General features: G+C 35.8%; 1 protein-coding gene across 1 annotated transcript in view; it reads right to left on the reverse strand.

The window, feature by feature from the left end:
* The window catches only part of TECPR2 (tectonin beta-propeller repeat containing 2), a 158,528-nt gene that overhangs the window by 55,995 nt on the left and 88,681 nt on the right, over positions 1 to 13,852 (reverse strand). The window contains exon 16 of the mRNA XM_043981322.1: positions 6,812 to 7,045. Coding sequence (XP_043837257.1) covers positions 6,812 to 7,045 — 234 coding nt within the window. The remainder of the gene's footprint in view (positions 1 to 6,811; positions 7,046 to 13,852) is intronic.

Below are 13,852 nucleotides of genomic sequence, written 5' to 3' on the forward strand. Positions count from 1 at the left end.
CAGTGGGCCTTGAACAGAATTCTATATAAGGTAAGGTGAAGTTTGAAAAACCCCTGTGGGAACTGACTTCTCCCTCCTTTGAACGCCCATACCGCACTGTACCTTTTCAATGACTCATTTCATTCTGCTTTGCATTTTAGCTATGTGAATTTGCAAACATTCTCCATTTCCCTTACTTAACCATGATTTTTAAAAGGCCAGGATAATGTTTCCTTTGGCTAACAGGTTCTGACACCTAATAGCTGTGTAATCCTGAGAAAGTCACAAACCATTCTAAGGCTGTTTTCTCATCCATAAAATGGAGATTAACATCTCTGCTCTTCCTACATCATAGGGTCAATGTGAAGATAAATTGGAAAAAAAATACAGAAAATTGCTTTGCAAAATCTGAAGTGTTATAAAAATGTGAGTAGCTGTGATTCCTCTATTTTCTACCCTTGTGCTACTTACTATTCCATACTTCATTCTATTTATATCCAATAGTTTTTCATTTTTCATTCATTTCTTAAGCATTTATGAAACTTTCATGTCTAATAGACTAATAACATGTCTAAATTACTTAACTAATTAAGATGAGATATATATAAAACCTATATCAGATTACCTGCTGTCTAGGGGAGGGGGGGAGGGAGAAAAATCTGAAATTGGAAAGCCTGTATAAACAAAAGTTGAGAACTATCTTTACATGTAATGGAAAAAAAATAAATAAAATACTTTATTTTAAAAAAAGATATGATATTTATCTGGCTAAATAATTTGTGGTATACAAATGTAGTAGAGTACAACTGTATCAAAAGAAAAGAATGAACACGAGTAATTCAGAGAAATAGGAAAACTTCTATGAAATGATGCAAAGTAAAAAACAGAACCAGGAGAACAATATGCAATGACTACAACAATGCAAATAAAAAGAAAACTAAAATAATGAAGCTGAATGTTAAGTAGTTGTAATAACCTTATACCCTCAAAAGAGATGAGCTATCACTTACCTTCTTTCAGGGAAGGGAGGAAGAAAAGGGAATACAGTTGCAGAATATCCTATGTACTATCAGAAACATTTTACTGTGTCAGTTGGTTTTGCTTGACTATTTTTTTTTTGTTCACAGAAAAGGAACAATTAGGAAATGGGGGAGGGAAAAAGGATGAAAAATATTAAATGTCTAAATATTTTAAAGAAAACATTCATTTAAAAATGACATTAAAAAGGCAGCATCCATAAAACTTATTTGAAGAATTTTTTAATCTATTCCCATTGCTACCACCCTAATTCAGGCCTTCAGTAGAACCTAACCCATAATAGCTCTTTCCATCTTCATCCTCCAGTCTGTCCTTCAAACCATTACACCAAGATAGCCTCTCTTCCACAGATAGCCTTCCAAGATAGCCTTTCTTTCCATCAAAGTCGTGTCACTTTCAGTAGCTCCCTACTGCCTTTGTATTAAAGTTAAAACTCCTCTGCCTGGCATTCAAGATAATCTACAATATGGCATTCTCTTCTTTTTGCACCTTCTTAAATTACTGCCTACTAAATATTCTTAGCTCCAGTCAAGCTGGTCTACTTTCTGTCCCCTGAATGTGCCACATGCTTTACCTATATTTATCTACATGTATTTTGCTCATGTGTTTTATTTTGCCTGTTCAATCTCTATCAGTTCCATAAAGCTCAACTCAAATGTTATCTCCTCCATGAAAACTTCTCTGATCCCTCGTCACCTTTCATCTGAATTAATCAAACGTTTATTAAATGCATCCTACATGTTAGGCACTGGTATGTAAGCCCTGGATAAAGATAAAAATGAAACAGTCCCAACTTTCAAGGAGTTCATATTCTATTGGAGAGAACATATGCACTAATATACATGGCTACAAAATATTTACAAGGCATTTTTTTTTTTGAGGGAGAGCACTAGCTGCTGGGAATCAGGAAAGGCTTGATGTATGAGGTGAAACATTCACTGAGTTTTGAAGGAAACAAGATTCTAAGACACGCAGATGAGGAGGAAGTCCATTCAGGCAAAGGGTAACAGCCAGTGCAAAGATAGAGAGATAGGAAATGAAGTATTATGTTCTGTCTAGAACGTACAGTGTAGGAAGGGAAATAATGTTTAATAAGGTAGGTTGAGGTCTGATCAGGAAGGGCTTTCAAAGAGAAAGACTAATTCAAACATATAGGAACAAGAGCCATCAAAGGAAATGCAAATGCAGTTCTGAAAAACACATGCTATCAACAAATGACTAATAAAAAGAGAAATGCAAATTAAAACATCTTTGAGCTGCTACCCCACATCAAATGGTCAGATGACAAAAATAAAGTAAAATGTCAATTGAGGGGCTATGGAAAGACAAGCATCCTAATCCACTGTTGGTGGAGCTATGAATTTGTCTAGCCATTCTGGAATATAACAAAAGTTAATAAATTGTGTATACCTTCTGAAACAACTATGCCACCACTAGGCATGTATCCCAAAGAGATGGAAGAGAGAAAGGTCCTACATTTTAAAAAATATCAACACTTTTTGAAGTAGGAAAGAACTAAAAATAAAGCAAGTGCCCATCAAATGGCTTAACAAATTATGGTATATAACTATTATTAAGCTCCAATAAATAATGAAAGACAAATTCAGAGAAACCTTGGGAAATATCTATGAAGTGATGCAAAAGTATGAACTAATGAGGAAATGAGCATAACCAGGAGAATAATGAATGTAATGATGACAACATTGTAAAGAATACTTTTGAAAGATTTAACAACTCTTTTCAGTGACCAATCATGAGTCCTGGCCAATGCCTGGACATATGGATAAAACACACTTCCTACCACTTGGTGGAGAAGTGCTTGACTACAGTTACAGAATGAGACATACATTTTCACATACTACCATTATAACACAAATCTGTTTGGGCTGACTATAATTATTTCTTACAAGCGGAAGAATTTTGATTTGGTTAGAGAGACAATATTATAGAGGAAAGTGATAAACAGTGATACTGATATTTAAAAAAGAAGAAAAGAGTGTCAGTGAAACATTTTTTAAAATACACAGAAGGAAATTCAGAAAGGGACCCAGAAAAGAAATGCAATGTTCTTGCTACCTTCTTAAATGTGATTTATATTTTTTTTAAAAATAAGCTATGTGGCAGGTGTTCAGTTTCTATACTATTTTTGTATATTTCATGTGGAAATGCTTGAATATTTTGCATACTGAAATATCTATTTTGTATATTGAAATGTTCATGTCTATTGGTGAGTGTTAAGATCAAATTAAAAAAATATTTTTAAAAATAGCAAAGGGCACCAAAAAAAGGAAAGAAAGGAAAAAAAGAGAGAAATGAACAAAGTAAAAGATCCAGAAAAACCTGGGAAGACTTGTATGGAGTGATGCAGAATGAAGTAAGCAGAACCAGGAAAACAATTTATAAAATGACAACACTGTAATAAAGGAAAACAACTCTGAAAGACTTCAGAATTCTTTAACAATGCAATGACCAACTCAAAAGACTGATTCTGAATCATGCTTATCTCCTCATCATTTGGAGGTGATGGACTATAGGTGCAGAATGAAATATCTATTTTCAGATGTGGGTAATGTGTATATTTGTTTTGATGATTCTTGATGATTGGTAATTATTGTTACTAGAAAGGATTTTTATTCTGGGGGGAGAGGTGACAGAGAGAGAGCAGGGAATAGTGATCAGTGATTAAAAGAAGAAAAATTAACATTAATGAAACATTTTAAAATGCACAGAAGACACTGGAAGGAAGAGGGAAATAAAGACAAGCAGGGCAGTTTTAGAATTACAGCACTGAATTCATTATGTACTTATAAAAACAATCTGTATATAAATATAGATTCCCAGTTTCATATGCAATTCTCTCTATCTATTCTTTGTATGTGGTTAATTCATGTTTGTCAAGCTAATAATTGAAAAAGAAAAAGAAAAAGAAAAACAGAGCCACAGAGGAATTTATATTTGATCCTCAAGGACATGAGAAAACACTGGAGTTTTTTGATGATGGAAGTGGCAATAGTCTTACTTGCACATTAGGCAAATGACTTCAGCAGTAGTGTGGATAGATTCAGAGTATGGAGAAATGAAGTACTCGAGGCTATTGCAATTATGTAGGTGAGGGGTAACAAGGGCCTAGAGTGGTGGCTGTCTAAGTGGAGAAAATGAGATGATTGCAGAAATGTCGTAGAAATAGAAATAACAAGGTTTGTCAGATGAATGGCTAGGTTGGCAATAAGGAGTGATTGGACTTTTTGAGTAGGGGAGCAATAGTCAGATTTGTGCTTTAGGAATATCACTTTAGCCACTGTATAGAGGTTAGCTTGGAAAGGAAAGAGACTTAAGGCAGGGAGAACAATCAGGAGGCCACTGCAATAGTCTAGGTAAGAGATTGGTTAGTTGAGTACAGGGAAAAGGATGGATAAGAGAGATGCTATGGGGGCAGCTAGGCGGTGCAGTGGATAGAGCACCAGCCCTGGATTCAGTAGGACCTGAGTTCAAATCCAGCCTCGGACACTTGACACATACTAGCTATGTGACCTTGGGCAAGTCACTTAACCCCAATTGCCTCACCATAAAAAAAGAGAGAGAGAGAGAGAGAGAGAGAGAGAGAGAGAGAGAGAGATGCTATGCAGTTAGAATTGGGAAGACTTGGCAATAGACTAGATATTTAGGCTAAGATTGGGGAATTAAGGATAACTGAGGTTGCAAACCTGTGTGAATACAAAGACAGAGATATCTTGCTGCAGTTACAGGGAAGACTTCCTGGAGGAGGAGGTATTTGAGGTAGGACTTGAAAGATGGGTAGAATTTTATAAGGTAAGGTTGTGAGGGAAGGCATTCTAGGTAGGGGATATATAGCATGAACACAAGGTAATGGGCTCTTTTGTTAAATAGTAAGTAGTTCAGTTTGACTAAAGTATAAGGCACATGTAGAAGAGTCATAGGCAATAAGTTTGGAAAGAGAGGTAACAGTAACACTGCAAAGGACCTTAAAAGCTAGTTTGGACTTTAACTTCCTAATACACAATTTTATCATATTCTTCTGCTTAAAAATCTTCACCCATTAGTTGCCTTCATCAGACCACATATGGATTATTCTGTTCAGTTCTGGGCAACATAGTTTAAGGTCATTTGTAATCTAGAAAGCATCTAAAAGAGGGAAATTAGGATGGCAAAGAGATCACTAAAGAAGAGAAGAATCACGGGCCTCCAAGAATATGAAGGGCTATAACAGGTAAGACACAGAGAGAACATTTAACAAATGTTTACAATTAAGAAACTTAGAAATTTCACAAAAATAAAGCAATGTAATAAAGTGAATTGTTGTCAGTCTTTACATTGGGAGTAGAATATAAGGTGGAATAAGGAGGTCTATTTGGTCATTTCTTCTCAGGCCCCTATGCTGATTCTTCAGCCATGAGTGCCTCCCAGGGTTCAGTCCTCCATGCTTTTCTCTTTTTGTTGTATAGTATCTCATTTGGTAATCCCATCCACTCCCATAGGTTTATCTCTATACAGATTTTCAAATCTAAACCACAAGTCCTGGTCTCACTCCTGGACTTGGAATTCTATATGCTGAATTGCCTTTTGTACATCCTCGACTGGGTGTCCCACAGGCATCTCAAACTCCAAAAACAGAACTCTCTCTCCCCTTAAGTCTTCTCCTCTTCCCAATTTCCCTATTACTACTGAGGATACTACACTCATCAGACTCACAGCCTGTGCCCTCCTCAACTCCTCACTTGCACCCACCCCCATATCCAATCTGTTGTTAAGTGTTGTTGTTTCTACCTTCACAACATTTCTCACATAGTCCACTTCTCTCCACTCACGCTGCCCATCCCCCACTATAGGCCCTTATCGTCTCTCCCACTTGGACTTGCAATAGTCTCCTTTGCCTTCCCTGCTTCATGTCTCTTCCCACTCTAATCAATCCTCCACTCAGTTGCCAAAATGAGTGTCCCAAAGCATAGGTCTAACCATGTTATCCCCCTCTAATCAATTAACTCTGGTGCCTCCTTCTGACCCCCAGGATCACATATTACATCCTTTCCTCTATAATGTGGCCTCTTCCACCTTTTCCTACCCTCTAAGCACTCTATGATCAGTTACACTGGCCTGCTTGTTACTCTGCACTTAGGATACTCCATCACCTCTCATCTCTGTGCCTTTATCCTGGTCATCCCTCATGCCTGAAAAGCTATCCTTCCTTACCTCTGCCTCTTAGTTCCCCTGGCTTCAGTTCCAATTCTACTTTCTGAGAGAGGCCCTTCCTGGTCTCTTTAGTTGCTTGCGCCTTCCCTTTTGAGACTACTATACATTTAATCTGAATATACCTTGTATGTATGTGCCTAGTTATTTATATGTATCCTCCATTAAACTGTATGCTCTCTGAGGATAGGAACTGTATTTTTTACTTTCCTTTGTATCTTTACCACTTTACATAGTACTTGGTACAAAGTATTTAATAAATACCTGTTAACATGATTTGTCCAGGAAAATTATAGTAATAACAGACATTTGTTTAACATTTTAAGGTTTTATAAAGTGCCTTCCCCTAAACCATCCAGTGAATTAGGTTGGTACAAATATGACTACTCTCTCTCTCTTTTTTTTTATTTAGACAAATAAGGAGAAGTAACTTGGCTAGTGTCAAATAGCTAGGAAGTTTCAGAGCCAAAATTTAAGCCTAGATCTCCTGATTCAAAGTTCAGCACTCTTTCCTCTATATCCAATTGTGTCTACAGCATGGCAAATGATTTCAATCATAATTTAAAGGCAGATAACGAAACAGTCATACCTAGCTGAGAAAGGTCCAGCCTCATCCAATGCATTCCTGTTGGGCAGCTTTTGGACAGTGTTCTGATAAACACTTGTCCAAAGCTATCTAAGGCCCATATGGCATCCTGGCAGGCAGAGTATGCTATCATTTCAGTATCAGGAGGAAGCTGAACTGTAGAAGGACGAAACGGTGGATTCTGGTCACTCACACAAAACAGATCCTTGGCACTCTGGCACAGCCACAAAAAGCTTCCTGTAGGGGGAAAAATAACCACATTTGTTGTTAAGCACCATTCACCAGTGAGTCATCTGGCCTAAATGTAGAATGAGGCAGCATTTTACTTTTATTCACATGTTAAGCAAACTAAGAGCTACTGACTAAAACACAAGTTTGATGACTTCTATTGCTTATTATGTTTCTGTGGGTTAGCTCACTCAAACTCAAATACAGAGTCCATTTGAAACAATGGGCATAAATTGAACTGATATAACAAGTCACAAAAGACAAGGCCCTTTCATCCTTTATATCTCAGAGAGGGCTTTGTTTGTTTTTTTGGTACCTCTCCATTGAATTTATCATGCATTATCTTGAATTCTAATTATTTGATTACATGATTAAATTATCATGAGGGGAGGGACTCATCTTTTATTAAAATTAATTTTGTTGATATCTTTTGTTTATTATACCACCAAAATTTATCCCAGTATCCTTCTGCCTACCCTTTCCCAGAAAGCCATCCCATATAACAAATCCTTTTGTTTTTTAAATAAAAAGAGAACAAATCCTTTTTTTTAAGAGAAAAAAGAATGGAAGAAAAAACCCAGCAAAACCAGTCAAAATATCAAATAAAGTCTGAAAATATATATGCAGTGTACCATATCTGTGGATCTCCTATCTCTGCAAAGGAATAGACAAGTAACTTAAACTGTTTGCCTTGGTTTCCTCAATTGTAAAATAGGAATAATAACATCTATCTCCCAGAACTGTTATGATAAGAAGATAATATTTGTTAAAAGGGCTTAGCCAAGAAATTTTAAAATTTCTTTTTATAAACTTAATAATTATCAAACACATTCAAATACACAAGAATATTTTAAGACTATACATGAAACGACTTCCTTTATTAGTGTTAAAATGTGCATATTAATTTTAACAAGAAAAAATAATAACAAATGGCAGCAGCAATCAGATATAGAAAAATCTACACACAAAAGGTCATACAGATAGGATGGGGCCTACCATTACTTTTTTTTTTGTCTTCTCATGCTTCTTCATATTTATTCCTTTTTAAAAAATAAACATTTTTATTCAAAGTTGAGTGTTCCAAATTTTATCTCTTTTTCCCTCCCTTACCCTCTCCCTGAGGTGGCAAGCAATCAGATATAGGTTCTACATGTGCAATTATGTAAACCATTTCCATATTAGTCATTTTGTATAAGAAGATTGGAACAAAAAAATTAAAGAAAATGAAAAATAGTATGTTTCAGTCTGTGTTCAATCAATATAATTTCTTTCTCTGGAGGTGGATAGTATGCTTCATCATTAGTCCTTTGGAATTGTCTTGGATTGTATTGCTGAGAATAGTTAAGTCACTCACAGTTCTTCAGCAAACAATATTGTTGTCACTGTGTAAAGTGTTCACTTTGCTATATACCTCAGTTCATGTAAGTCTATCTAGATTTTCCTGAAATCATACTGCTTGTCATTTCTTATTATCACAATAATATTCCATCACTGTCATATACCACAGCTTATTTAGCCATTCACCAGTTGATGGGCATCCAATTCTTAGCCACTACAGAAAGAGTTGCTATAAATATTTTTGTACAAATAAGTCCTTTCCCCCTTTTTGGGATGTCTTTGGGATATAAACCTAGCAGTAGTATAGCTGGATTAAAGGGTATGCATAGTTTTATAGCCCTTTAGAAGTAGTTCTAAATCATCCTCCAGAAAGGCCAGATCTGTTTCCAACTCCACCAACAATGGATTAGCATACCAGTTTCCCCATATCCCCTCCAACATCCAACATTTTCATTACTAGTCACATTAAACACTCTGATAGATATGAGGTGGTACCTCAGACTTATTTTAATTTGCATTGCACTGATCAATAGTGATTTAGAGCATTTTTTTCACGACTATAGATAGCATTGATTTGTCTGAAAACTGCCTGTTCATATCCTTTCACCATTTAACAATTGAGAAATGACTTGTATTCTTATAAATTTGGCTCAGTTCTCTATATATTTGAGAAATGAGGGCTTTATCAGAGATACTTCTGCAAAAATTCTTTCCCAGTTTTCTGCTTTCCTTATAATTTTGGTTGCATTGGTTTTGTTTGTACAAAGCTTTTTAATTTTATATAATCAGAATTATCTATTTTACATTTTGTGGGGGCAGCTAGGTGGTGAAGTGGATAAAGCACTGGTCCTGGACTCAGGATGACCTGAGTTCAAATCTGGTCTCAGACACTTGACACTAACTAGCTGTGTGACCTTAGGCAAGTCACTTAACCCTCACTGCCCCGAAAAAAACAAACAAAAAAAAAACAAAAAAACAACCCCCCCAAAAAAAACATTTTGTAATACTCTATTTTCTTTGGTCCTAAATTCTTCCTCTGTCCATAAATCTGACAGAAAAACTATTCCATGATCTCTTGATTTGCTAGCGGTATCACCTTTTATGTGTAAGTCATGTACCAATTTTGACCCTATTTTGGAATACAGTGTGAGATGTTGTTCTATACCTAGTTCCTGCCATACTGTTTTCCAGTTTTCCCAGCAGTTTTTGTCAAATAATGAGTTTTTGTTCTAAAAGCTTGACTCTTTGGGTTTATCATATGCTAGATTATTATAGTCATTTACTATAGTATAATCCATACCTAATCTATTCCACCACTCTATTTCTTAGCCAGTACCAGACTGTTTTGATAATTACTGCTTTATTTTTTTCGGGGCAATGAGGGTTAAGTGACTTGCCCAGGGTCACACAGCTATTAAGTGTCAAGTGTCTGGGGCTGGATTTGAACTCAGGTCCTCCTGAATCCAGGGCCAGTGCTTTATCTACTGTGCCATCTAGCTGCCCCCGATAATTACTGCTTTGTAATACAGTTTGAGATCTGATAGGGCTAGACCAACTTCTTTCACATTTTTTCAGATTCCCTTGAAATCCTTGAGCTTTTGTTCTTCCAGATAAAATCTTGTTATTATTTTTTCTACATGTAAAAAATAATTTTTGAATAGTTTGATTGATGTCACTAAATAAATAAATTTAGGTAGTCTTGTCATTTTTATTATGTTGGCTCATCCTACCCACGAGCAATTAATATTTTTCCAATTGTTTAGATCTGACTTTATTTGTGTGAGAAGTATTTTATAGTTGTGTTCATATAGTTCCTGGGTTAGTCCTGGCAGAGAGACTCCCAAGTATTTTATATTGTCTAGTTATTTTAGAATCTATTCTTCATTTTTATTTATTTGGGGGGGGGGTGAGGCAATTGGGATTAAGTGACTTGCCCAGGGTCACACAGCTAGTAAGTGTTAAGTGTCTGAGGCCAGATTTGAACTCAGGTCCTCCTGATTCCAGGGCCAGTGCTCTATCCACTGCACCACCTAGCTGCCCCTTGTCTAGTTATTTTAAATGGAACTTCTCTTTCTATCTGTTGCTGCTGGACTTTGTTGGTAATATATAGATATGTTGATGATTTATGTGAGTTTGGGCCTAGCATTACAATGGTATAGTAGGTTGGAACCTCTTCTTCAACTTAGTCTTGGAGCTGCCTGGAGTCCTGAGAGGTGACATGACTTGCCCAAGGCCTCACACAGCCAAGTGTGTCAGAGGCAGAAACTGAAGCCAGGTCTTCTTGGCTCTGAGACTGGCTCTCTACATCAAAATGAGTTACTAAAATTTCCTGTTTAGTTTTCTTCTTTCTAAGTTTTTCTGGATTTTGTTGCTGTTCTTGTTTTTAGAGTACAGTCTTTTGGTTCTACCTCCTTCAGTCCACATCATTTCATATCATTCTCCCCTTTTGTATTATTCACATTTGTCATTTATGATATAATGATATCTCAATACACTCACATACCACATTGTCAAGTCATTTCCTAACCGCTGGACACACAGGTTCTTTATAATTTTACTATGGCAGTTTATAGGTACCAGGACTATTTCTGTTTAATATCCTTAATGTTGTTGAGAGGATACACACAATTTTTTGCTCATTTTTCATTTTACTTTCCAAAGACACTGCACCAATTCACAACTAAACTACAATTGGAATAAAGATTCTGTCTTTGCACAGTTCAACTGGCATTGAACTTTATTAGTCTTAACTACCTTTGCCAAGTTGATGGGCATAAAATGATATCTTAAGGGCTGCTTTGATTTCCATTTCTCTGTTTATTAGAAAGCAAAGTTTTTCAGGTGGTTCTTGACAACTTAAGCTTCTTTTAAAAATGTCCTGTTTATATGTGTAACCATTTACCTAGCGGGAAATATATTTTATTTTCTGCAAACTTGTTCACATTTCTTATACCTTTTAGCATAAACAAAACCCTGGAAATACAGTTTAATTAAATTCAATTTTACTAACATTTATTAAGCACCCACTATTTGGAAAGCACTGTATTATGGACTGATGCAAATGGACAGAGAAGTCTGGTGTTTCATAAACTTGGAAAGATTGATATGAACTGATGCAGAGTGAAGTTAAAAAAAAACAAACCAGAAAAACAACTCATATGATGAACACACTAATATGAAGATATAATAATATGATATGACTTATTATCATCATAATACAATATAACATATATAATATAATTAATAAAATATCAGAAGAATTGAGAATTCTAACCAATGAAGTAACCAATAATCAGTTCAAAAGAATGCCAGTGATGTAGGTATCTCTCCCCATCCCTTGCTTCTCAGCAGAGAGGTGTCAGACTAAAAGTGCAAAATAAACCATTCATATTCAATAACAGCTCATGTACTGATTTGTTTTCCTTAGCTGTACATAAATATTATGGGCAAAAGGATCATTAGACAGTGAGAGCAAGGTTTTTAAAGAGAGTATTAATAAACTATTTAACATTAAGAACTGGTGAAACCATTGAGAGAATATGTGTAACATGAAGAGTTATCAGGACAGGGTATTGAGGCCACCCATGCTTAGTGGGTAGGAAACAAATGATGATCCTTTAGAGAAAGTTGATAAGAGCTAGACAGGTATGAAGAAAACTAAGAGGGAATAATGTCATGAAAGACAAGGGAGGAAATACTAGCCAAGAAGAGAGAGTAACTGATGGTGTCAGATGACACAGAAATGGTCAAGTCAAATAAAGCCAGAATCAGCATCCAAAGAGCCAGAGAAGTTAGCAGTTAAAAGATCGTTAGTAATTCTAGAAAGAGCAACTTCAGTCTAGTATCAGGGTTAAAAGCTTTATTAAAAGGGACTGAGAACTCAGTGGGGGGATATACCACAAAGAAATCAAAGACAGAGGGAAAGGACCCATAAGTACAAAAAATATTTATAGCAATACTTTTTATTGTATCATACAATTGGGAACAAAGTGGGTACCCATCAATTAGGAAAAAGATGAATAAACTGGGTTTTATGAGTGGAAATCTATGCACAATAAGAAATAATGACAATATATAATAAGAAATGATAAATATGATATTCAGAGAAACAAGGTAAAGACTTATAAGAAATAAGAGAGAGGGATAGGAACAGAATCAGGAGACCAATTTCTGTGACCACAATGGTGTAGCAGAAAATAACTTTGATTACACAATTTTAATCAACGCAGAAACTAATCACAACTTCAGAAGATTGATAATAAAGCATATCAGCTACTTCTTGACAGGAACATGATGGACTAGAGGTACAGAAAAAACATTCACTTTCACACATGGCCAATGTGAAGAACTATTTGCTGGAATAAACTCAATTTTTTGAAGGGAAGACATCTATTTGGGGCAAAAAGGGTCAATTAGTGGGTAGTGAAGGATAGGGAAAGAACTGAAGGGAAAGGAAGGAAAGAGCATCAATAAAATATTTAATAATTACAAAAAATAAAGAGAAATTCAGGTGACACAAATGACAACTGTGTCACTCCCATCTTAAGTTTAATAGGCATCTTTTTATTTTATTTTATTTTTTTATTTTTTAGTGAGGCAATTGGGGTTAAGTGACTTGCCCAGGGTCACACAGCTAGTAAGTGTTAAGAGGCTGGATTTGAACTCAGGTACTCCTGACTCCAGGGCCAGTGCTCTATCTACTGCGCCACCTAGCTGCCCCAATAGGCATCTTTTAAAAAAAGTATTACACAAGTGGGGCGGCCCTGGGCAAGTCAATTAACCCCCCATTGCCCTGCAAAAAAAAAAAAGTATACACGAGAACTTCAGTTTCACCTATCTTCTTTATTTTTTGTATACTGAAATATGTTTTTTAGTTGTTCAAGTTCATCATAAAAAGAAAACACATAAAAAAACATATAGTAGGCAAGGAAATGGAAGTAACAAGTAGAAATAGCTCTTTCTAGGATTTAGGCAGAAAAAATGTAAAGGGAAGATATTGAGCAACAGTTTGGGGGGGCAGAGTATAGGTATTTTAACAATAGGGAAGAAATGGATATATTGGTAGGTAGTAAGGAGAAGACACTGGACAAGGAAAGAATGAAGATGAGACAGAGAGAAAATGATCTAAAAAGAAAAGTTCCCCCAAAAAAGATAGGAGACAATAGAACCAAAGGCAGAAGTAGGGGACAGAGGTTAGCTCTGGCAAGACAAGGGGCAAAAGATTGGAGCAAACCAGGAGTTCAAGTAGAAGGGTTTTGAAAAGTTTATGAAGAACAAAAAAGACACTAAAAGTTAACAGCCTAAAAAACAAAAAGTTAATAGCCTTTATTTTATCAGTAAAATAGGAAATGAAATTTCTTGCCGAGAAGGAGGAGGTGAGGCTGGTTACCCTTGTACCCTAGGAGCAGACCTCAGCTTAAAAAAAAAAGCCACAATATGAGTAAGAAACAGAAAAGGGCATTTACCATTGAGAGCTTC

Source organism: Dromiciops gliroides, chromosome 2 (assembly GCF_019393635.1).
Source record: "Dromiciops gliroides isolate mDroGli1 chromosome 2, mDroGli1.pri, whole genome shotgun sequence".
Taxonomy (NCBI): domain Eukaryota; kingdom Metazoa; phylum Chordata; class Mammalia; order Microbiotheria; family Microbiotheriidae; genus Dromiciops; species Dromiciops gliroides.